Below are 26,379 nucleotides of genomic sequence, written 5' to 3' on the forward strand. Positions count from 1 at the left end.
TCGAGACGCGGCAGGGACAGCGTCTTGAGAGGAGCAACTCTGACTTTCGCGATAATTAAAGTCACGATAACATCTCCTGTGTTGTTCACGACGCGCAAGTATGCACAGGCCCCGTGTGCGCTAGGACTGGCGTCGGTGAATATATGTAGTTGCAAAGAATTCAGTTTCCCATCCATTCGCAGGAGACATCTCGGTGATGTGACTAACCCTAGATCTCTCAGTTCGGTGGACCACGCCGTCCATTCTTCACTTAGGTCATCTGGCAGCTCATCGTCCCATCCTACTCCTCGCTGCCACATTCGCTGGAACAGCATCTTCACCCGGATGACATAGGGGGCAAGGAATCCAAGAGGATCGAAAATTCGAGCAGAAGCTTGCAGCACGGAGCGCTTTGTATTTCGGTTAGAGTTGAGTATACTGAGCAAGTGCACACCTGAGAAAGTAAAAGAATCAGCCGTTCTGTCCCAGACCAGACCTAGAACCTTAGTTATTGCGTGTGAGTGAATAGGCGTGTTTTTGCACGCTCTCTCATTACCGCCTTCTTGCTGATCAAAGGTTTGCTGGAGGTAAGGACAATTTGTGCTCCATTTGCGAAGTTCCATTCCAGCCTCTTGGAGGAGCCTTTTCGCACCGCTTGCGAGATTCGCGGCTTCTTCCGCGCTTGCCGCTCCTGTCAGCATGTCATCAACGTAGAACGAGCGAAGTAGAGTATCTGCGATGGGTTTCCTCTGGTCTCTCGCAGATTCCAGGTGATGGCGTAGGGTCGCTGCAAGTAGAAAGGGGCTCGCAGTAGTCCCAAAGGGTACTCTTGTCATTCGCCATTTTTCTATGACAGGCAGTGGCTCGTGCGGTCGAGGTGCGCTGGAAAACCACAGGAAGCGAAGGGCATCCCTGTCTGCTTTTGCGATGGCTATCTGCAGGAAGGCCTTCTGTATGTCGGCAGTGACGGCCACATTTTGCATTCGGAACCGGAGCAGCACTGGCAGGAGTTCCGTGTTCATCTTCGGGCCCGTCTCAAGGTGGTCGTTCAGGGATCTAGTGTTTGGTCCGTGAGCTGAGGCGTCGAAGACGACTCGGAGCTTCGTTGTCGCGGAGTCCGCTCGAACCACTGCTCGATGAGGCATGTAGTAGACGGGTCCACTGTTCTGGCTCTCCTCTTCGACTCTTTCTGCATGCCCATCGACCATATAGCGTCTAATTGCCTCGTCGTACTCTGTAACGGTGCCATCCCGCTTCAGTCGTCTGATCAGGCTGTGTAGTCTTTTGTGGGCTACATCATAGTTGTTTTCCAGAACTGGTGAGGTGTCCTTCCAGGGGAGAGCGACTTGATAGCGCCCTCCTTTCATCGTTATGTTTTCGTTGAAGTGTTCGATTACTTTTTTATGGTCCTGCATTGTCGTCGTTGGCTCGTCCACGATGCCAAGGCTGTCTAATTCCCGAAACTTTTGCAAAGCGATGGAATCATCTTCGTGACTAGCCCTAACGCTGAGAGCACACACAACCGCATTCATAGAACATGATAGCACCTGCGCTGCGCTGGTCGGCCCTTGGAAGGTCCATCCTAGCACAGTTGAAATGGCCACCAGCTCGGTGGCAATTTCAGCACGTCGGATCTCTCCCGTGAGAAGTCGCCACATCTGGTCAGCCCCTATCAGAAGGCTTATACCAGCTTCTGATTTCACTGAGGGGAACATCAACTCGTCCGCGAGCTCGCCTGAGATGGTTCGTATGAACGAGTGGTCGACCGGTGTTTCTGCAAGCTCCTTACATATGAACGGGACAACCACGGCCTCCAATATATGGCTCGCCGCAGCGTACTGGCTTCGCAGATGGAGACGCACGACTTTTAAGTGTTGGCTGGGAATGTTTGTTTCTGTGCTTGCGAAAGTGTTAAATTTCAAGTCGAGGTGCCCTATAGTGTCCAGTTGAAACTTTGTGGCCACATCTTCTCGGATGAATGTTTTCTGGCTTCCACCATCTACGATGCCGCGGATGTATGCAGGTTTCTTGTCAGTCACAATCCAGCCCCTGAAAGTCTGCAGGAGAACGCCGTTGCCGCCAGGTGAAGATGTGGAACCTGCCGTTAAGACGTCGGTGGCCTCTCCGCTCTTGGCCGTACCTCCCCGATGAGGTGAGTTTGACCGCCACTCCGGGTTGCACATAGAGACGGCGTGTCTCCCGCTGCACGTGGTACATCGAGCCTTGGTGCGACAATCCTTAGAGCGATGGCCTCTTTTCGTGCATCGGAAACATCGGCTGTCCTGTGCAAGGCGCCTTTTCTTCTCATCTAAGGAGCTCCCGGAAGAACATGTGCTGGCAGCATGATCCTCCTTTCCACAGAAGAAACAAGCGTCCTCTAGATGACTTGAGTTTTGCAGCACCATTGTTGAAGGAATCGAGATAGCCTGTCGAGGTCTGGAAGCCCATGATGAAAGATTCGCCGATGGACGCTCGTCACGTGAGAATCGCTCGCGGCTCTCGATTTCCACCCGTACAAATTGTAGCAGCTTAGAGAGCTTTTCTCTCGTATTCCTCGATGTATCAACCATAGTCTCACAACGCGTCGCACTACTGGAAGTGGCTGCAGTCTGTTCGGGGAGAGTAGGAGGAGCCAGTTGTGGCATATAGCTCTTGATGCGGTAGTACTCCACTACGATGCGTGATGGCAAGTTGTTCAGAAGTATATCAACCAGCATAGTTGCGTATGTATCACTCGAAATACCCAGGGAACGCAAGCCATGGATGTTTGTTTGCACGTGATCGTAGACGTTCCGTAGTCCCTGTACGTCACGCTCAGACTTCACAGCTGGTAGCCTACGCAGTCTTCCCAGATATTCGCGTTCGATTCGTTGTTTATCACCGAACCGCTCAGTCAGCATCTCTACCGCATCTTGGTAACATGCCGCAGTGGCTTGTAGTCCAGAAATCATGCTGGCTGCTGGTCCAACGAGAAGTGAGCGCAAGTACTGGAACTTCTCCGGCTCAGAAAGACTTGTGTTGCGGTGTACCGCGACGTCGAATTGCTCCCAAAATGGTTGCCATTCTGTAAGCTCACCTTGGAATTGCAGCAGTTGTAGTTTCGGGAGCTTGATTCCAGTCAAGTAGGAGCTGCTGCCTTTGTCGCCTCCGGAGCGTGGCGGTTGCGGTGTCGTCTGGGCTCGAACCTCACTGATAATCCTTGCGACCTCGTCCTCGAAGTCAGCCACGGTGTTGTAGACCTCCTCCAAGTCGTTGTCGTCCATGAGGGGCTCTATCTCCTCATTGACCTTCCGAAGCTCTTCGTTGCTAGCGAGCAGTCTGTCACGCAAACTTTCAGGTCTCTTGAAGTCCATAGGGTCCGAATCTAGCGCAGCTCGTATCTCATTTACGAGCTTGGTGTTCCGGCTGCGTCGAACCGCTCGTTTCTTCTTTAGTCGATCCATATTCACCAATGCGGCGTCCAACTTTGTTCAACTCCCGGGTTTCGGCACCAAAATGTTGCGCCTTGAGGGCGCTCGTAGGGGAAAGGAACAGGACGACCCAGCTCTGGTGAACGATTTACTTCAATGCTGTTATTATATCGCTTGGCAGGGAGTTCCAGTCGTGAACAGTCCTTGGGAAAAAAGAGCACTTAAATGCATTAATCCGACAGTTGAATTCTTTGAGTGTTTTGCAATGATAACTTTGCATGTGATAATCTTGAGGTGCGGGTGAAATATATTTAGAGATATCGATTTTGAACCGGTTGTTTAATAAATAAAATATAAACTTTATTCTCGTAAACATGCGTCTATGCTTTAGTAAGTTCACCTTAGAAAGGGCGTGCAGTTCAGATACGGGACATTTTCGCTGGAATTTATTACGAATGAAGCGTAAACTTTTTCTGTGAATATTTTCGAGGACGTTTATGTTGGTACTTGTAAACGGATTTCAAACCACCGAAGCGTATTCTAGGATGGGTAATATGAAAGTTTTATAGGCTGTCAGTTTAACGTCGGAAGAGGCATGTTTTAAATTTCGTCTTAGGTACCATAACTTGGATAGGGCTTTGCGCGCAGTAGACATGATATGAGTGTTCCAGCGCAGGTCATTCGATATAATGACACCCAAGTATTTATAAGAAGTAACTTCGGCTAGTGTAGTACTATTAATAGAATAATCGAAAGAAAGATGGCTTAATTTCCGAGTTATATGCATTCGAACACACTTCTTGACTTTCAATGACATCTGCCACAAGTCGCACCAGTGCGCCATCTTGGACAAGCAAGTGTTTAGTAGAATCTAGTCACTTATTTCATTGACTTCTGTAAATAAAACCGCATCGTCTGGAAACAGTCGAACACGTACTGGAATATTAGCGGTTAAATCGTTTATAAAAATTGGGAACAGTAATGGCCCCAGGACCGACCCTTTTGGAACACCCGATAAAACAGGGTCAAATGATGATTCTCTTGAGTTGATCTGTACATACTGCTTTCTGTCCTGTAAGTAGTTCTTTTGCCAGCGAAAGATACTTTCGTTTTGAACAATTGATTTAAGTTTAAGGAGAAGTTTACTATGTGAAACTTTATCATGCTTGTGTTACAATATGGCATTGTAGCTGTTTCTGTTGGCCCCCGCTAGGTGGCCAGTGGCGGCAGCGCGGTTAGGCGTCGGGCAATAAACATGGCTGACGAGCACATGTGTGGTTCCATCACTGGAGTAGACAAACAATGAACATGGTGTCAGAAGTGGTCATCATCGTCGATCGTAAACATTGAGAAAAGGAAAACGAGTGAGTCGCTGACCCTCTGTGCCCCGATAAAGAAGTGATGGAGAGACTGGCACCACCGCCGAAGTTCTCCGCATCCGGCAACGCCGCCGAGCAGTGGCGGGCGTTCAAGCAGGCGATCAACTTCTATCTGAAGGCTACAGAAACGGCAAGCAAGCCGGACGAACAGAAAGTGGCTATACTTCTAACCGTCGGCGGTCCAGCGCTACTCGATGCCTACAACACAATCGACTTTGGAACTCCAACAACGGCACGACCACACCCAGAGCTCGACTACGAAAACGTGCTCACGAAACTGGGCAGCCATTTTGCCCGAAGCAAAACGAAGTCTACTCCAGGTATGTGTTCCGCTGCCGTACTCAACAACAAGAGACGTTCGACAGTTTTCTTACGGATCTAAAATTGAAAGCAAGAGACTGCAACTTTGGGGCGGAGCGCGACAAAATGATCAGAGACCAAGTTGTCGTTGGTACTAACGATGAAAAAGCGCGCGCCGACATCTTGAAGGCCGATAACCCGACGCTTGAAAAGGTGGTGCAAATCTGCCTAGCACAAGAGACGACGAAGTCTCAACTGAAGGCATTCAAGAACGGAGCTACCCCGACCGACAGCGTGCATGGCGTGAAGGAAATGCGTCACAGAGCCAACGCCAAAAAACCGCCAAAACAGACACCGCAGCAGCACAACTGTGGATACTCTGGCGGAAACCATGAGAGAACGAAGCAAGCGTGCCCGGCGTGGAAGAAAACGTGCAACAAGTGCAAGAGAAAGAATCACTTTGCAGCACAGTGTAGAGCCAAGAATGTGGCAAATGTGGAAGCCAGCGAGAGCTCAGACGAAGAGATCCTGGCCATAAGCAGGAGTGACACAAAGAAATCGATATTCACAACACTGCGCATCAACGGCAATGAGTTGAAATTTCAAGTCGACAGCGGTGCTGCTGTAAACGTCATCACAAGCAAGGATGTGAGACCTGAACAGATGGTACCTACAAGAACAACTCTGAGAATGTGGAATGACAGCACAGTGACTCCAGCAGGAAAGTGCAAGTTGGATGTTACCACGAAAAATGGCAAGAAACACAAGGTGGAATTCATTGTCGTGGACGAAGAGCTCACACCTCTCGTAGGGAGAGAAACAGAAGAAAAGATGGGCCTCATTGCCATCGATTATCGCTTGGTGGCAAAGGTAGAAAAGGGAACGGCAAGTGTAGCCACCAGAAATGATATTGTCAAGAGGTACCCAGACGTGTTTGGATCAGCCCTAGGAACACTCCCAGGAGAAGTCCATCTGGTCACTGACCCAGAAGCACAACCAAAAGCAGTGACAGGCTGCAGAGTGCCGGTCAGTGTGAAACCTCAACTTGCAACGATGCTGCAACAGATGGAAGAAAGAGGCGTCATAACAAAAGTGGAAGAGCCGACGACATGGGTGAGCCGCATGGTGATCGCAACAAAGAAGGCAGGCGACTTGCGAATCTGCATAGACCCGCAAGCACTCAACAAAGCACTAGGAAGAGAACGGCATCCACTCCCAGTCTTAGACGACATCTTGCCGGAGCTAGCGAAAGCAAAGGTCTTCACAAAGCTGGATCTCCGAGATGGATATTGGCAGTGTGTGTTAGACAAAGAGTCAAGCATGCTAACAACATTCCAAACCCCAGCAGGTCGCTACAGATGGCTAAGACTTCCGTTTGGACTTGCGGTGAGCAGTGAGATCTTCCAAAAGCGTCTACAAGCAGCGCTGGACGGCCTGAAGAGTGTCCACTGCGTTGCAGATGACATCCTGGTATGTGGTGTAGGAGCCAGCACGGAAGAGGCAGAGCGTGATCATGATCGCAATCTTGAGAACCTGCTGCGGCGATGCCAGACGCTTGGCATCAGGCTTAACGAGACAAAGACTGAGTTCAAAAGAGACAAGATGGTCTTCCTGCATGGGACACCAACTGACAAAGGATGGGCTGAGGCTGGATTCAGAAAAAGTGAAAGCCATCAAGGATATGCCATCACCGACAGATGTCCCAGGAGTCATGAGACTGTGCGGTATGATCAACTACTTAGCAAGGTTCTTACCAAAGATATCGCAGATCTTGGAACCCATAAGAAGACTAACCAACAAGGACGAGCCATGGGCATGGGGAAAGGAGCAGAAACAAGCATTCCAGGAAGCAAAACAGCTGGTCATGACAGCTCCGATCCTCGCCTACTACAATCCCGAGAAGGAACTGACAGTGCAGTGCGACGCTAGCGAAAAGGGATTGGGAGCCGCTCTCCGTCAAGAGGGACAACCTGTGTCGTTTGCAAGCAGAGCTCTGACTCCAACAGAGTGCAGATACACACAAATCGAGAAGGAGATGCTGGCAGTGGTCTTTGCACTGGGCAAATTTCATCAGTACACCTTTGGTCGCCACACGAGAGTCATCACGGACCACAAGCCTCTACAGTCAATCTCTGGCAAGCAACTAGATCAGGTCCCCAGACGACTGCAAAGAATGCTCCTCCAGACTCAAAGGTATGACATCACGATAGAGTACCGACCAGGGAAAGAGCTTGTCCTGGCGGACACTATGTCAAGGGCATATCTACAAGAGACTGGAACGCCAGAACAGTTTGCTGATGTCAACGTTGTGAACTACCTCCCAATGTCAGCAGAGACAATACAGAAGATCAAGGAGGCAACACTCAAAGACCCAGTTCTACAGAGAGTGAAAACAACAATCCTAAGAGGATGGCCTGACACGAAGCGCGACGTCCGTCCGGAGGAGAAGCCATACTTCACTTTTCGGGACGAACTAACTGTTGAAAGTAACATCATCTACAAAGGACAGCGACTTGTCGTGCCCGCTACATTGCGCGACGAGATCAAGAAGAAACTTCATGCATCGCACATGGGCGTGGAAAGCACACTTCGAAGAGCACGAGAGTGTGTATTCTGGCCACAGATGAACGCGGAACTGAAAGACTACATCACGGCATGTGAGATATGCCAAGCTCACTCCGACAGACAACAGAAGGAAACGCTGAAGCCCCACCCTATGACAAGCCAACCATGGGAGCGAGTGGGTGCAGACCTCATGGAATGCAAAGAAAAAACATTCCTTGTGATCGTAGACTACTACAGCGGATTTTTTGAAGTAGACCAACTGCGATCGACTACATCAGCCGCGGTTATCAGGAAAATGAAAGCGCACTTTGCAAGATATGGCAGTCCATCAGTTCTTGTCAGCGACAATGGTCCGCAATTTTCGAGTGAAGAGTTTGCGAAGTTTACAAGGGAATGGGACTTTGAACACGTGACATCGAGCCCAGGACATGCGCAGTCCAACGGCATGGCTGAAGCTGCTGTAAAAACAGCAAAGAAGATACTACGGCGAGCAATGATGGATGGAAGTGACCCATACCCAGCACTACTGGAGTATCGGAACACACCGAGACAAGGACTAAATGCCAGCCCTGCGCAGCTACTGATGGGAAAGAGAACCCGAAGCACACTCCCTACCACGACCATGCTGCTACGTCCACGGATCATCAATTGCAAGCGTGAAAAACAACTATTGAGGAACAAAATGGTGAACAATTACAACGCAAAGGCGAAAGATCTACCGCCACTATACCAAGGAGACAATGTGCGCACCCAACCTACAGGAAAACGCACATGGGACAAGGGAGTAATCGTGCATAAGGCGAAGAACAGATCGTACGATGTTGAAACGAATGGAAATGTGCTTCGGCGAAATAGAGTCTTCCTGCGAAAGGTACCACCCCCAACGTGGAACGGTTACGAAGAAACCGAAGTGGACAACGACGAGACCGAAAGCCACCATCAGGATGAAGGCCCAGCGGGAGACAGCTGTGTCGCCGAGCCGCAGAGCAATCCGGTGAAGGCAACATCAGGGGACTCAAGCAGCCCAAGTACCCGACCAGTTCGTGAACGCCGAGTACCGAACTATCTGAAGGACTATGTACCTTAAGAATCTGATAATTCGACACTCCCAAAAGAAAGGGGATGTTACAATATGGCATTGTAGCTGTTTCTGTTGGCCCCCGCTAGGTGGCCAGTGGCGGCAGCGCGGTTAGGCGTCGGGCAATAAACATGGCTGACGAGCACATGTGTGGTTCCATCACTGGAGTAGACAAACAATGAACAGCTTGGGAGAAGAGCGTGTTGGTTTTGGTCATGGATGAAGAAAGAATAAAACAATTAAAACAGGGACAACACAACCACATCTTTCAATGAAAGATGTGGTTGTGTTGTCCCTGTTTTAATTGTTTTATTCTTTCTTCATCCATGACAAAAACTTTATCAAAAGCTTTAGAAAGATCTAGGAATATGACGTCAATTTGTTTGGATCGGTTCAAGATATTTGCAAAATCACGGACTCTTTCAAGTAACTGAGTCGTAGTAGAAAGGCCATGACGGAAACCATGTTGATTTGAAAAGAAAAAAGCAGCTTCCTTCATCAACGGCTACGCTGATTGTGTTCTTTTGAACTTTTTAAAACTCATCGTTATTTTAATTTTATGCTTTCGCCTAAAATTTGCACTAGTTATAACCCTTCGACTGTGGACTGCCAAAACTGGTTTACTCTGTCTTATCCCTTTGCTTCGTTAAAAAAAAAATACCTTGGGGAAGTATTAGCTTTGGGAATCGTAGAATGAAATTTCAAAGACCTTCATTATCAGACGTGGAAACGAAACGGTTGTTCAATGACAAAACAACAACAACAACAAGATCATGCAGCGATGCTCTCAGCTGCTAAAAGCAGTGCACTTCTAGACGCTCCCTCTTATGTGAGCTGAAACGTGGTGGCGGGTGTTTGAAGATATCCCCTGAACGCTTCCGCGTTTGAACTAGAACTATTAATTTTCCGATATTTTTGAGATCCAAATATTTAGGCTGTTTTAGGGAAAGGGGTGGCCGATATCATTGTCAAAAGGCGAAGAATGACGCGTAAGAAGTAAGGGAGTAAATACGGGTCGGAAGTCTGCCAAAATCACCCGACAGATGGCTACACCAAGGTTGTCGCCCAACAAAGAAGGGTCGAATATCGTCAGTATGTTAGAAGACAAGAAAGGACGGCGTATTTTCGTTTTTTACATATTTGCTTTAAGAAAAAAAGTCGCAAAAGCTACACTAATCTGGGTTTTACGCATGAGTTATACGGCTAGGTGGACATAATATAGAACGATAATCTCCACGATGAATCGGATAAACAACGAAAATGCGTTCCTTCGCTTTTTAATTAGTGAAAATAAAAATAAGGTTCAAAATGAAAAAAAAAATTTTCTTAGCGTAGTCGAAAATGACAAAGTTAGTACGTTTTATGAAATTTTAAAGCGCGTGAGAGGTGCCGCGGTGCGTTAAATGTACCACTCGTGAAGAAAATACGAGGCTTCCGTGCGCAAAGGTGTGTGATAACACCACCGCGCGCATACCAGCAGCGTTGCCGCACCGCCAACATAGTGCCTGTTGCATTTAGCGCACGCGCCTTATATTTTTCTGTAATTCACTAATCTGATGGTATTCAAAGACGCTGTGCACGTTATAATTGTAACCATGAGTTTATTTTCGCTAAAGTTTTGTTAAAATTTAGAATGTTAATTGATTACTTTATGTATCGGGAAGATTATAGCCCTGTTTATTATGTCCGCCAGTCGTATAACGCATATGCACAAAGCGCGTCAGTGTAGCTTTTTAGTGCTTTTTTAAAAGAAATTTCCAAAGCCCAAGGCAAAACCCCCGGTACAATAAAAATATCGAAGACGCACCTAAATCCCGTGCTCTGCTGCAGGAGGCTTAACACGTATCTGACCAGTCCCGAGAAGCTGACAGTGCCGATCGTGAGGGCGGCTCTGGAAAACGGGTAGAGCTGCCAGAAGCAGCAATATTTGGGTGCAATGATATAAATCGGGATACATGCTGCTTGGAGACACACACGACTGAGACGGCGGTACTCTCAGAAAAAATATATAGATACTTGTGTATGTAGGGGGGGGGGGGGGGGGCAATTAGCAATACACTTGAGATAGTACGCCCGTCTCAAGATAGTGACCAATTGAGCTACAGCTGGTTTGCACGTATTGCTATTTTGAAGCTTTTATAGAATAAAGTATTCCTTTACAAAACGAGAACACTCCATCCAACCGGTATACAAAGATCAAGTTTTCATCGTTTTATTTCTAAGGCACCGAAGAACGTTGAAATGTGATTTTATCTTTTTCGAATTGATTTTTATTGTATAAAGTGTCTAAGTTTTGTAAATCCTAGGTCATATTAACGAATTTCGGTTACCTTTGATATGATTTATATCAGTTGAAATGTATCTTTATAATTCCAGCTTGCCCTAAAATTGAAATAAAATATTTGATAATTAACATAGAATAAATATCATCTTACATTTGTTTTGTCGAATCACTGATTTAGTCGCAATAAATGTCAAAGTTCTATCTGAGCATTTTATTCACTTTAGAGTATTATGGCTGTTTCAGCTAACAGTGTCAAAAATGCCTAACATTTGGATGGTTAGGAAAAGAAGCAACCCTTTAGGGGAGCAAACTGCCAACCATGGCGGATGTCAGGAATTGCAGAAGCACACCAATTAGCAAAATAATTAACAAAAAGTATATATTATTTTTAATTATTGAAAAAAAAATGTTTGTGCTTCTCCCGTTTTTGTTTTTGTCTCTTCGGGGGTTGCGAGGCAGTAGCTCAGCCTCCGCCGTAAAATGGCGGAGCTACCTTATTTTTCCATGTTTTTCTCAACCATCTTGTTTTTAGGGATTTTTGAAACGCTTCGTTTGCCTTAAAACATTATCACATACATAAGTTTCGATAACAAATCACTCTAATATCTCGTAATTATCATTGGCTTATGTTGAATACTGCAAAATCGTTTATTTTCGCGGCTCAATGTTTGCATAAATTAGATATAGAAATTTATATTGAGGATTATTAAATTTCGCGAAGTATAAGGGCTCGAGTTAGCATCTCAATAAGCACTTTCGCCTGCCCTTGACGTTCGCGAATTTTTCAATTCGCCAAATTCGCGATAATCATCGGCTGGCGAACATGGACGGTTCTACAGTATGAAATTTTTACACACATTTAGGATTGCGGATTCGAATCGCCGCATTTTTGATTTCTTAATATATATAAAAATTTAGGTACCACTTTAAAAAAAAAAGTTTAACGAGGACCCTCGTATGCTCCCTCTTAACTTACCCAGTGGGAAACGTGTAAGTTCTCCGTTATTTTCAAGACAGATAGCACTCCTAGATCCAACAGGCCGTGTGATCTTGTGCTTTCGTCAATAAGCCCAATGATAGCTCAATCGGGCGAGGAAACATCTCTACCACATTTAACGGGGTGTTCCCCGCTAAGCCTAGCGGGGATACCTAAATCGGTGTATAGCTTTATCTGACACCGCGTCATATGAAGTGACGCCTTGTGTGACGACGTCAAATGACTGGGATATCATATACATCACGTCACCGAGTCACACGACGTTATTGTTTGTGACGTTATGTCACACGACGGGACATTTGATGTCATGTGACGCAGTATTGCATGACATCTCAGAATGTCACATGACGTGACGTGCGCTGTACCGACATGTGACTGTGGCGTCACGGATGTCGCGTGACACTGTGAAGTCACGTCGCGTGACTCAGTGTCACATGATGTCCCAGTATGTGACTTAAAGCGGGCCAGACGTTACGCATTGTGACGTCACGTCACTGACGAGACAGTACCACACTGTGGCGTTATGTGACAGTATAATAATTATATAGTAATATTAATAATGCTTTATTTTTCCTTAGAGCCCGCAAAAAACTATGGAGCCTTTGTCTAATGCACTGTCAGTTTGTGTTTACAGCAACACAATTTGAAATGTACAAAACCACGGGAAACGACACGTCTGTGAAGTAGATGCAGCATCTACACAAACTCTAAGTCAGATAAAAGACACATTTGCGTAGCTGACTTAAAACTAACAATATAAAAAACAAATCTAATTCACAATCGCCTACGTTATTAAAAGCAGACTGTGTTCAAGCTAATGGTGACAATTCAGAAATTTTATGGGGGTTAAATGTTACGAAAATGACGACTAGCTGTAATAAGCTCATGAAAGTCAGTACTAACGAAAAAACTCAAATTTACCAGTGCAATGCACTACTTTATTAGTAACATGAACATATGTGAGAGACCTGCTCGTTGAAAGCCTTTCAATTCTAAATATTATAGCGAAGAATTGTCACTTATACAATTTTCGACCAATGCATTCGTCGCAGATAATTCGAATAAATATATTCTGCACATTTTCAATCCTTGCAACTTGAGTAAAAGATAGTGAGTTCCAAATTATTGAACCGAATTCAAATTCCGAGCGTACGAAGGTTTATAACAGACGCACTTGAGATAATGGTGAAGTGAAAGAACGTGATAAACGAGTGGTCATTCCCAGCTTTCTCATCGCTGAACCAAAGATATTCGAAACATGCGTAGTAAATAAAAGAGAACTATCAAGGTAGATGCCAATATCTGTCATATGAGATACACGATCTAACGCATTTCCCCCAAGCATCGAAGGGTAAAATGAAATGTCACGATTTCTTCACAAAAAAATTAATTTAGTTTTTTTTTCTAAATTTAGCGAGAAAGCGTTTCTTTTTTTTTTTGTTGGCACATCACTCGGAAATCACATTAATAACAGTTTGCAATAAAGTACAGTCAGCACAGTTTTTTTAGGAAAAAACAAGTTTGATGTCGCCAGCGAAAAGAAGGACATTCGAATGCTTCATGCGAGAAACTATATCGTCTACAAACAAAATAAACAACAATGATCAAGCTTTGTGAGTGGTCCTTGAACCACTCACAAAGCGTAAGACACAGTCTATATAAAGGAAGATTGCAAAGGAGTAAAGAATGATCTGCACGGTCATAGGCCTGCATACCAAAATAAGCTACATCAATTTAACCACTATTTGTTACTGTCGGTACAGTGAAATCTAGAAAAGAGCACACATTCGTTTTTACTAACGTTTCCTTGAAAAAAAAATGCTGAAGGGTACTCATTTTTTTTTTCTTAGATACGTAGATATGCGGTTATGCATTACCGTTTCTCAAACCTTCGAGAAACTGCCCAATAACAAAACGGGATGGTAATTATTTACTAATGACAACTCACCAGCCTTAAAGAGGGGAACAACTATAGAAGACTGCCATAAACCAAAACAAAATACCCTTCACGAAGGATAGGCTAAATATGTTTTAAAAAAAGAGCAAATATATACGAAGAGGCCTTAATATTGAAATATGTCGACCATCAAACTCCGTCGAAAACTGGATATTAATTTTCAAATAGCTTCGAGAACTTCTGTGCCATTGACAGTAAAATCAAATAAAAAAAGCATCTGCTTTTGTCAAAGTTGTCTTTTGCATCAGCAGTTTAGGAACAAGAATAGCCGGAACTGAAGTAATAAAAAAAAACAATTTGCTGGTGTCAGTTGTTAAAAAACAGAAAGCGAGCTGCTTCCCGTAAGCATATATTTTGTGCGTTCGCGCATCTGGGTTTTGGCATAGCGTCCAAACATCCGATGGTCCTGAGTTAAACTTTCTTTCAACATTCGAGGAATGCAACAGTTTCTCAGTCTTAAATGCTTTCCTCACTAGAGCACGATAATAACTTAATTGAATGTACCAAACGTCCAGTACAGATTTCTTATACATTTGAACATAGTGCGACTTTATTCAAAACAGGTATTTTATCTCCTTCGATAACCAGCTAGGATACTTAGATTTACGTGCTTGTTACAGCGAAGCTGTTTATGGCTAGGGTTCCGTGGATTTTTCATGTGCGTCAACAAAAACTCGACGCTCGCACCGCAGCACGCGCCGCACGCGCACGCGTTCCCCGCATAAAAGATTCAAAGGAAATAACCAAAATAAAGCGTTGATGAACGCGCGTGCGAGATGCCATTTGTTTTAGGCTTTTGCTTTAGAACAGTTACTGCTGCAGACTTCGCCACGTGCGGCGCGTGGAACACCATTCTCTTGAAGCCCTCGATGTGTTTGCGTTTTCCTTTACATTCTCTGCCTTCTCCTTGATCAACGAGGTATAGGAGCTTAGAGTGACCAACCGGAAGTTCGGAAGTGGCACCCCCTCCGGTTGCCGCCATGTCGTACGCAAAAGTGACCACTCGTCACATGACCTCACGAGCCGTGACGTCACCGGTAAGATAGCAGCGCCCAGAGGTGGCGGATGCGGGTTTGGGTGCGAGCGCGGTAGCAGTGATGTGCAGCTGCTTTCCGACGACTTCGGGCTTCTGCGTGCTCGCTGACGCAGGCACAATGTGAAAATATGAAGGAATGTAACTTTATACCCTTTTTGCGCAAGATCGCTCTGGATCATCTGGATATTAACACCTGTGAGGCAGCATCTGTCGTATCGCAGTACCGGTACTTGGATTCCCGGCTGTGTTCGAGGATCGATAGAACTTCGAGTGCTTTTAGCATAAAAGTTTTGCATTCTCTCAGCCTTGGTTGAACGTTGGAATATCTGAGAATCGATGCGGAAGGTATACGTTGCGTGTAGGGCCTAGGGGAAGTTATTTCAGCCCTGCGTCACTGAATAACCATAGCAACTTTTAGCGAGAAAGCTCCTGCGATATTTAACCTTTTGTGCTAATCGACGATTGTACATTCTATCGCAATACTTTTTTGAAGTGAAAAGCTGGCGTTTGCTTAATTGACGTACACGCTAACTCTTACAAAGCATTCGAACCAATCATTCGGAAAAAAGTAATTACTTATGTCCATAAAGCAGTTGATTTGTCCCCTTGAAACTCAGAACACAGCAAGTCTTCATATTTTTGATTGATCAGTGCACAAAATGTTGCATCCGATGTCCCTTATAATTAGTATTAGTAGGCACTTTACCTTGCCAATCGGTATCAATAACCCACAGTAACCTCCATGTGTATGACCATACTCCTCTTAAAGGTTGTCTAATCAACACTTTAAAATCTAGAATAAAAAAAACAAAAAACAAAAACAAAAAACGCAGCCTTACTTTTTAGAGGTCTTGAGATAGAACAACACATGTCAGCAATTCGTTAAATGTAATGCAACTCGGAAATAGAAGATTAACTGCATATTTTTCTTTTTCGTGGGATTTATTGTAGCAATAATTTTTTTCATCAAAGAGTGCTTTGTGTTAGTCAATCAGTTATTTACTTGTTTTAATTACCTGGACAAGATGACTCATAGTTGCGTTCTTCCCTTGCCCGAAGAGCAGTTTTGTTGAAAAATGTTGACTACCATTAATTTCAGACTCTTTAATAAACTTTTTTCAAACGTGTGGCTGCCTATACTTCGTTTCACCGTAACTTGGGAAATGGAAACCGCCACAACCCCCTCGAGCCAATCAGAAAGACGGAGTGAAGGTGTGTGACAAATCCGTGCAGATGAGGACTCTGAATGACATGTTGTCATGTGCCTCTCTCCAACGTGCATGTTGAGTCACCGAGACTGTAGCCTTCGCCGTTTGCCAAATTAGGATGAAACGAATTACACTAGCTACTGCTCTAATTACCCAAGGCCTTCATATTTCGGGCATTTGTTCGACAATAATGTTATGTCTGCCATCACTGTGAACTCGGTTCAGCGCCTATTGGACTCGAATGCTGCGTTAGCGTTTGACGTGAACTGAAACCCATTCGTGTGCTTTACGCCGAAAAAAATGGTGACAGTTGTATTGCTTGATGGGGTTTCGCAAAGGGTCTAATGTGTCATACGTATAGGAAGTGTCCTGCTGTATAACAATGCATCAAAACATACAATCAAACTAGATGCTCAGAGGTGTGTTTGTTTTGGCAATTAACAACTTACCGCAATAATGATTTCCTACGAGTGTAATATTTAATATTGTTAGCTGGGCCCGTTTTGTGCTCATTAATGTCAGTGTGCTTTGATGTTATTATCACGTGTGTAGTTTTAAGTATCTTCTCTGCAATGCCAACAAAGGCCCTTGGAGGGAATAAATTCATCATATTTTCATATCACTGGAGTTGGTTTTCGGATGTACCGTATGTTCAGGAGAGGCGGAAGGAGCGCAGCTCCATGAACAAGTCTGCCCAGTCTAGTTTGTCCCATTTATTAATATTGGGGGCAGAGATGCAAGTGTCCGCAAAAGGTCCAGCGCCTGCAGCGATCAGATTTCTTGGTGTATAGACTCTAAAAGCGCAAAGGCAAGCGGAAATAGGTCTATTTGGTTAGTGTATCAAATATGTTTATTTCCACTTGATTACACAATTATTGATTCTTAGCAAATGGTTTAATAACGAGTTCTTTCTGCGACAGTCTCGTTTCAGGTGTTCAGTCGTAGTACCTATGCTCCTTGTTGTCGGATGACGCTCCTGGCACGTCGGTGTTCAGTTTGGTCGAGTGGCAACCTTGTCTGACTGATGCCGTCTGGTAATCATACGTCATGTGCGGCCACTGGCATCTGATGCACCGAAGCTGCAGGGCTGGCTTCTAATTCGCAAATGTTCCTGGTTTTCTGCGTCAATGCAGCAAGCTCGTCCGTGTCTTGCTTACATGGCTGTGCCTTTTGCTGTACCGTTGGCTTGATGGCTGCCAACAATGTTTGTTTGCTATCCAAGGCATTTCACTTCAATTTCATAATGACGATTCCTTCTGCATCCTGTGACCACACAAACTTGTGTAAGCCTCGTGTGGCAAAGTGAAGTAGGGTGATGCTTGGTATCTACTTTTGAGAACTACCAACCATTCTATTTCTTCAAGTCACCCAGCGGCATTCTCCCTCAAAGTTGGAAATTGTGTGCTTCGTGTAGTGGACACAGATAATTGGTGTCAGCAAATTATTACTTATTGTCCTTGGACGACAACCGACACCAACTCAACTGTCATTGCATTGCCGCTCACCTGCTTTGTCGTGCTTACCTCCCGTCAAGGTGATGGGGATCAGGAGCTTCGGGGTAATATCGGCATCACGGACAAAGACCGCCGAAGATAACACTCGATGTCCCGCGGTCGCTCCTCGAGACGTAGTCGATGGTCGTTCGGCACGAACTCTCGCAGGCCAATTCACTGGTACGGGCAGCTCCGGTAGACATGGTCGGCCTCATGCAGTGGTAGCAGAGTGAGTTTCGGTCGGCCATTCGCAACACCTCCGTTTTCCTCGGTGTACTTTGTTCAGCTCAGACCTACGCACGATTTCGGAAATGCTTCAGCGTTGGGGTGTCACATTGAATAGGCATTGAATACTAATAGTCGCGTCCCACTAGAGCGACAGACAGCAATAAACGACAGCGACACACGACAACGAGCGACAAACAACACCGACAGACAGCCTGTTTGTCGGAGTCCGCAGTCCCACCTGGCGGACACGACGCAGAAGACGGGGGCAAGGAAAATTGTTCCCAAGTGGGACTGGTGTTGTCAACAAAACACTTCAAAATACACAGACAAACAATCTGGCGACGCGGTTTTACTGTTTTGCTCTTTGGGCATAAAACGCGCCGACAAACACGGTGAGAGTGGAGACGATTACTTTATTTCTTGATTAAAGCTTCCGCTTCTTTTCCTTTGCCGTTGGCGACTTTCCGTAAACAGTCGTGACAATCGACACCTTTTCCGAACTAGAATACCCGAATCGATCCTTTCTTGGGCCGTTCGAGGCATTCTAGGTGAGCGCCACGGAATTTCACGCCGATTTTGCGGATGTTTATAACTTCATATTTGAATGATCGAGGGTAGGCGTTTTTTTGGTGGACAATACGGCATCCCGACTATCACAGAACGTGATGACAAGTCTTTCGCCTGCCAGAATGGCTTGCCGCGGAGCGTCGTGTCCTACTTCGTGGTGAGCGGTCTTACTTTGGTCACTCTTCGCACATGGGTGTATCCGTCCGGATGCAGGGGCGTAGACTTCGGCATCTTGAAGCACCACCTCGCGCACCAAGTTTTTGGCGGGCGAAACCAGTCACAGCAAATTCCCTTTCGGAACGCGACCGCCCGGCGCCAGCCAGCAAGACGCGCTCGCGACCACTACGTGCAATTCAGGAACCGGAACTGCGGGAACGAGGAGTGGCCGCCAAGGGCTTCTCGTTCCGGGACGAAAGGTAGAAGGGTGGGAAAGGACGCAACAGAAGGCAGAAACGGGCGAGGAGTAGGGTTACCAGACTGGGCTATTAATATACAAATCGGGCTACCTACTGATAAGTTTGGCGTCGAAATTTGGCGGCGTGCTATCTGGCTACGTGCAGCTATTTTTGGGCTATGTCCAATTCTCGCCCGATATCCGCGAAATTGTCCCCTTTCCTTCTGCATACTGTCGGATATCTCAAGAAACCCGGGAGAGCACTCTTCATGTGAAGTTTTGTTTTCTTTGAGAGGAAACAGTGTTCCAAAGATTTTAATCCTTCCGACGAATGTTTCGCTCGGTTCAACCAGAGCTCTTTTATACTGGGAGAGTTTGGCGATATTTTGAAGTACCCGACAGTCTGGCAACAAATCCATCATAGTCTGACAACAGCGCCTCGGATTTCAAAATCCAAATCCAAATTCTAGTCGTCGATCCCCGCCATCTTGTGTTTTCCGGAGCGAGCCAGGCAGCTGTCCGAAGCGGTGCTCCGATGGGTCCTCGCTGTTCTTGAGTGCATACGCTGTGTTTCCACTCCAACAAATGGGGTGCTGCAGCGCGGTGGGGTATTCTAACACATGGAAAAAAGGTTTCTAGTTGCATCGCTTCCCTCAAGGTCAACGAAACCGTGCCAGGAGTCGCATCTAGCAAGCGAACGTTCGGCGTGACAAGTGGAAGCCTAACGCAAACTCTCGTCTCTGCGAGGTAAGCTCTCACACTCAACTGCGTTTACGTTCCATCTCCTGAGCCAATAAAAACTAAGACTAAGATATACAGGCAATCTAGCAGAGGATTGCAAAAGCAATATTCAGGCAGTTAAGGCGCGAGCACATAGACTGATCAACTGGAAATACGACCGCATAAGACGCGGATAGGAGCTAATTCCTAGCGACGCCTTCGCTGTTCTACTCATTAGTGGGGAAAGGAGCGCGCTGCGAAGGATCTTTGGTTCGTGATATGGCTCTCGCTTTGGCTTTGGCTCTGGGTTCAACTCCAAGGTGCTGTACTGAGCTAGTACGACTGGGACAAATGCTTCCTAAAATATTGTGCATAGCATGAGACTGTCCAAATGTGTCCACATGAGCTTTTTGTTTTATTATTATTTGAAATTAACTGTTTTCTGGATATCTTAAAACTTTGATTTTGCATACTATCTCTCACCTAAACGTATACAGAAGTAGAGCTTTCGCCTTCAGCTTGTAAGTCAATATCAAAATTTTGCCTACTTTTGGGCTATGCAAATATTTCACTTTTGGCTACTTTCGGGCTACACTGACTAGCCATTCGGCTTTATCAGCTAGGAGCTATCTGGCAAACCTGGGGAGGAGGATAAGTTTGTCCCCGAGAGATGTTCCTCTGTGGGACTGCTTGCTGCGCTTCAAGTCCAACGACAGACAAGAACTGGTCCGTCGTCAATCGTTTGTAGTCACTTGTCGGTGATTGTCGCGGGTGTTGGTCGCTGCAGTGGGACAGCATCGGCGACACAGAACTTTGTGGTGTCGTCGGCAGAGTGTCGAACCGATATTTTTATCGGTTCGGTTCGGGTTCGGGTTCACGGCTTTCGGTTCAGTTCCGGTTCAGTTCCGGGGCGCAAAACATAACGGTTCGAACCGGTTCGAACCGGTTTGAACCACTAAATTGAGAATATATTTTCCGCGTTGTTCTGTCAATAGGCACTATTTAGGCCGTGAAACTAACTGCTGTAAACGATCTGATTTTTGCGAGGACCTATTCTTGAAAATTTCGCGAATCGCCTACAATTCTCGAAAAATGGGTCCCGCGAACAATTTCGGTAAAATGTAAACACATTGAAATTTATATTGAGATTCCACCGCGGTCGAGAAAATTACAACCCGCGAATTATTCCAAAACTTCAGCTTTGACCTAAATCGCGAAATATTGAGCCCACGAAAAATAAGTCGTTTACAGTATATAGTTTTCTTTTTTTTTTATCGTTTGTTCAATCCAGTTTTATTTTCAGGTACCAAAATTATAAAATTCTGTTATTTATTCCTACACAACAAGAAAAGAAAATCTACATTGACATACAAAACGTCGAGTTTATACTACTCAACATCCCTTCGTTTACCAGAGTCACATACATTGTACCTGAATCGAAATGTTTTCGCGAAGTGAAGTAGGTTGCCTAAAATACCCGTGATAAATACAACTTTCTATCGCAGTATCAGATGTTGAATCGTGGTTTTGCCCTTGAACTAAGGAATTAATTACAGTGAATAAAATCATGAAATGGGCACCTCGTCGCCATATATACCATAAAATGTGTTTTACGGAATACGTTTCACAATATATATATATGATGATGAGACGACTGAGCTTAAGGCAATATGATTTTCAAAATGTCACGAAAGTAACAGGACGAGTCCTTCCAGTCTATATTTTATAGAAACACTAAGCGACAATCGCAATGCTTGTTTTTCTAACTAGCATTGTTTGCTCTCAGCACCATGATGCGGGCGACGAATCATGCGAAAAGAAGTGGCTGAAATTGTTCACTCTAATCTATGAGCACCTTCGTACTGAGATTGAATCTGACCTAAAACAGTGCTTACCCATGTGTACATTTTCTTATATTGGATAAACTGGCATAGCCTGGATGTTGAGGTTTGCTCTTGACAAAATGACGGTCAATTTAATTTGCAAATGAGCATCACCCTCGCTAATTGATGATTTTTGCTAAATAGAACAAAGTGGTATTTCGTGCTCTACTCAATTCGGAAGCTACTTAATCGGACACTTACTGAGAGTTTAAGTGTGCAATCGTCATAGTTCCACCATTCATTCCAGTAAAAAAACGCGATAATAAAAACACATAAAAAAGGCGATAATAAACTTCTATATATTTGAGAAGTTATATATGCGTGAGGAACATATATGTATTTAAACTAGCTTCAAAATAAAAAAAAAATTATTTAAAGCTTTTCCAAATCACCTATAACGTGTCTATAGAGGATAAAAGCGCCGAAAACGATTCGCAGAACATCTTTCAGATAATTTAAAGGTGCATTTACTTATATATCTTTGAGGTGAGGATCTTCTATTTATGCTGCCAAATATTCAGACAGGAATTAAGTATATTTTTATTATCATCGATAAATTTGACTTTATGAAGTTCACATAACCGCCTGAGACCTACAGGGAAGCACGATACTCGAAAATACGCCAGCTGTTGAGTCTTCGGCAACGTGCTTTTGTTAGCTGTTTTGCAGTGTAAAATACTGGGTTGCAGGGTATGCCAAAAAACACTGTGGTCACATGATATATTGGAAGGCAAATACACGAAATGGGCAGAAATGAGGAGATGACAGGCAATTTCTTCTAAATAATCCCTTACACAACGCTTTACTACAAAAAGAGATGCATAGAAATGCGTAAAATGATATTCCTAATTAAGCATAGATTCCGCGCAGGGCAAACGAAGATTTTAAAAATCCTAATATAAATCGCTTTTGGGCATCAGCTTACCACAGCTCGAAACGTCGCGAGATACTACCTCGGGAGGCTAATGTTATCTTAGGTTTTACGTGCACTTGTTTTGGGACCTTACTTCACGATTCTGTTCTTTATCAGTCATGTGCTCCAACATCTCATTAGGCTGCCGTATATCATCGCGAGACGGCTATAAATACTACACAACTTTACACCTTGGACGTTTACTGCTGGTGTTGCGAACGTCGCACTTCACCAGAAAGCTGAAGTATTTAACATGGTTTGCACGGGACGTAATCGCACTAAATGCTGGTGGTCCTTGCGAGTTGTTCTTGCTGAGAATATCAAATCCGGTGGGGCGAAATTCACGCTGCAAAAGTTTCGCGCTCAGTGCAAGCTTTGTATTTGAGAGGCACACATTTTTCTTGTTGGTGCATCGTCGTTAGGCACGGCGCGAGTAACCCGCACGACGAAAACGTGCTTTCTGGCAAGAGTGTTTTTACAAATAAAAGTTTTACCAACTACCCATCTGTCACTACCGTTTCCAGGCCACGCTTTGTAGTCTGCGCCGAAAATGCGGGGCAGAGGAATCTTTACGACACAGTATGCTTTAAAACTACCCCCCTCCCCACTCCCTTTTTTTTTTAGTTACTCCTCAAGATACTTTTTGTTCCTCAGGGATTGCCTGCTTCGTATTGAGTGGTGTTCACTCGACAATTGTATTTGTGCCACTTGTTAACAGTAGTTCTTCCTTGCTTTTACTTTGCACCACACTGTGAAGTTTACACAAAATACAGGGCGGTCGAAACTTGGAGAACTTGAGAACGATACTCCTGTGAGACTTAGAGCGGCTGCTATCCCCCTGAGGCCACTAGGATTTTTCTTTTCAGGTATCCCTCCCGTACACACTAATAGTTCCATGTAACGTCGGACTAATACGTCACATTTAGACCCTTTAACACTTCTATTCTCGGGCAACTTTTTGACGCAGTTCAGCAATAACGAAAACATGTTTGGGAGCCTCAAGGGTGTGCATACATGTAAAATGGGTCGTGCAGCATTTTTTTTACCTTGAGTTCAATAAATACCGCTAAGATGTAATCTTTGACGTTGATAACTCACAAAAGCATCCATTAGTTTGCCCCTCCGCGAAATGGCAGACAGTCGAAAGCAAGAAATGAAATTGCTTACCCCTCCTCAACTCGCAATTAGAACTATCAGCCACGTGATCTGATCCTAATATACACACCGTCAGTGTTTATCATAGTCATACGCAGGGTTGGCAAAGCAGAGAGCATGGGCTGATCTTCAGATATAGTTTTAGTTTGGCTACAATGCCCGAGCCCCACTAAAGCGACAAACAGAAACAAACGACAGCGGCTAGCCTTAAACCAGAGTATTTCGCGATTTGACAGGCTTCGTAGAATAAAGAAGGCTATGCTCAAACACGAGTATCATGCACACGATGGTACCATTTGCAAGCTTGTAAACGCTCGTGCTAACTTCGCGAGCACCGAACAACTCAAAGCCGTATAAAGGTACCATCGCGAACATGCTGCATGTGTCTGAGGCTTGTCGCTGTCGTTTGTTTCTGTTTCTAGTTCTACTGGGACTCGGGCCCATCATAATCTTTGAGCTGAACATGAGCCGTCACCCGAATGTTTGGCGATGCTGGTTGTCATGAACCAGAGCATTCAACTCGGGATCATGACAATCGGGTACATCATGGTGTCACGTGACTCTCAGTGCGGAGTTGTGATGTCATGTGACGTCACGGTATCAACAACGTTAATAGATCTAGCGACGTCCTTAATTTGAATCTACGCGGTGAGTCACGTGACGTCACGGGGTCACGTGATGTGACATTACTTGACAGCATGTCTTGACATCATGACGTCACGTGACGATGTGACACATGGCTAATCACAGTGCCAATAAGAAAGCGCCGCAGAAAACCAGGATTTATTATACATTGCAATTCTGTATATGACGATTTGATCAATATAGAAATACAGCTGCCAGTTTTTTTTATTCCCAAATAATAAATTTGTAATACTAACAGAAAAAAAATACCGCGAACCGTTTTGAACCGGTTACCGTTATATTTTTTTCCGGTTCAGTTCCGGTTCAGTTCCAAGATGGCGGCGAAGATTTCGGTTCGGTTCAGTTCCGGTTCGGCTAAAAATAACGGTTATGTTCCGGTTTTCGGTTCGGTTCGGTTCCGGTTCGACACCCTGGTCGTCGGACAAACACCGGTGTGTGTCGCTTTAGTGGGACGATGCTATAAGGCGCAGCCGGTGGTGGTCACCGTGCCATTGCGGCGTAAGTCGCCCTCGGTTCGTCAGATGCTGCTTCGCTCGCAGAAGTCTCCGGTTGAAATGACTCTCGAACTTCTTCCGAAACAATCTGGGCAATCAAAATAAAAGTCGGAGAACTGATGGCAGGAAGTCGCTTCCTAATCTTCTCCCGTACAACGTCGTGGATGATGTCGCGGATGCCTGGGAGGATGGCGTCGAAGATGCAGCTGGACGACTCGAGTGTCGAGACGCTGGGAAGTTGTTCATTGTGACAGGCTCAGGCATGCAGTGCACGTTCAATGTTGGAAGCCTCGGTGATATGGACCCTTCCACTGTTGTCGGGGGGGTTGCGGACAAGGCTGTCGAAGGTGTTGTACCTCATATGATCGAGGGACATGGGATTCTTGGTTTCTTAGCTTCTGTAGCATCAGGGTCGGCGTGGGTGCTCAATCAGGCTCAAAACATCCTCCACGAAGGCAGTGACGCTCTCGTTGGGGCCGTGTCCTGGACAGAATCAAGATTGCGGCTCTCTCTCGTCGATGTTGGCTGACGAACGTGCGCTTCAGCTTGACCTTGCAAACTTCCCACGACGTTGAGGAGGATTTATGGCTCTCAGACCTGTGCCTGGCAGTTTCTTCCCCAAAAAGTATAGGTTCTCGAGGAGCTGCTTGTTTGTCCACCCTTTGTGACGGGCGACACGGTCGTATTGTTCAATCCAGTCCTTGACATTTTTATACACCTTGAGTGAAAGGGCGTCGGAGTGTGAAGTGCGACGGACATGCAAACAATTGTGGGAGCGGACGCAATTCGTTGCTACAGGTTTGCCATTGTTGGCTTAGTCAGCTTCGGTTTTTGTGGCAGAAGGCCGAATCCGGTGGTTCTTCTTGGTAGCAGCGACTGGCTCGGATTTCAGGTTCTTCGTGAAGTATTTGTAAGGTCTGTTCTTGTAGTACTCTCTCGTCTTGCGGTTTTTCTGCCGTGCACGGGATAGGACTTGGTTCACGGCTCGCCGGGGAATTAAGACGCGGGATAGTCCGCCACCCGTGCCCCGTTATCGGGCAACTCAGCTGAGGAGCCGCCAGGGTGCACACAGGGTGTAGGGCTATGGGTAAAGTACCCAGCACCTCCACCAGAACATACGATGACAACCGAACATGGCCTGGAACTTTCCAGAATATTAATTATTGATAGAAGATAGGACTGGAACAAACATTCGTGACATTATAACAAAACTAACAGAAGACAGTCGATCCTGACCACTAGAAAGTTGAATTACTTTAGTGGCATTCTGTCCAAATAAGTCCTCTCCTTCGCGATTTGGCGACTGCCGTGGACGAACTGAACTGAAATGGATGTTGGACCACTCTTCTGGTAATGAGCCACTGCAGACTGTCGCCGCAAAGCGGCCTGAACGGGTGAGCTGAGTACGTGACACGCTCGACGAAATATCCATACAGCTTGCAATTCGCGTAACGAGTGTTGATGAAACTTTTGTGTCGAACAAACTTGCGTCAGACTAGCGGAACCAATATAAAATGCAACAGTTGTGCTCCGTGAAAGTGCACGTCTACGCCAGAACAATTTAGGAAGCAACACTGCATCACTTAAAGCACTGCATTGGAACTACCAGCTTAAAGGCAGCTCTTCGGTGCGCCGCACACCTGTGCTCCGTGAAAGTGCACGCCTCCGCCGGAACAATTTGGGAAGCAGCACAG

General features: G+C 45.5%; 1 protein-coding gene across 1 annotated transcript; it reads right to left on the reverse strand.

Moving 5' to 3' along the window:
• Window positions 1-316: 316 nt before the first annotated feature.
• Window positions 317-3,422, reverse strand: LOC115315720. Its single transcript, XM_040212206.1, has 2 exons — window positions 1,203-3,422; window positions 317-433 (listed from the first exon to the last, which is right to left on the reverse strand). The coding sequence occupies exons 1-2, from the start codon at window positions 3,420-3,422 to the stop codon at window positions 317-319; spliced, it is 2,337 nt and encodes a 778-aa protein (XP_040068140.1).
• Between the last annotated feature and the right edge of the window lie 22,957 nt (window positions 3,423-26,379).

Source organism: Ixodes scapularis, unplaced genomic scaffold (genome assembly GCF_016920785.2).
Source record: "Ixodes scapularis isolate PalLabHiFi unplaced genomic scaffold, ASM1692078v2 PGA_scaffold7__128_contigs__length_106722199, whole genome shotgun sequence".
In the NCBI taxonomy this organism is placed as follows: Eukaryota; Metazoa; Arthropoda; class Arachnida; order Ixodida; family Ixodidae; genus Ixodes; species Ixodes scapularis.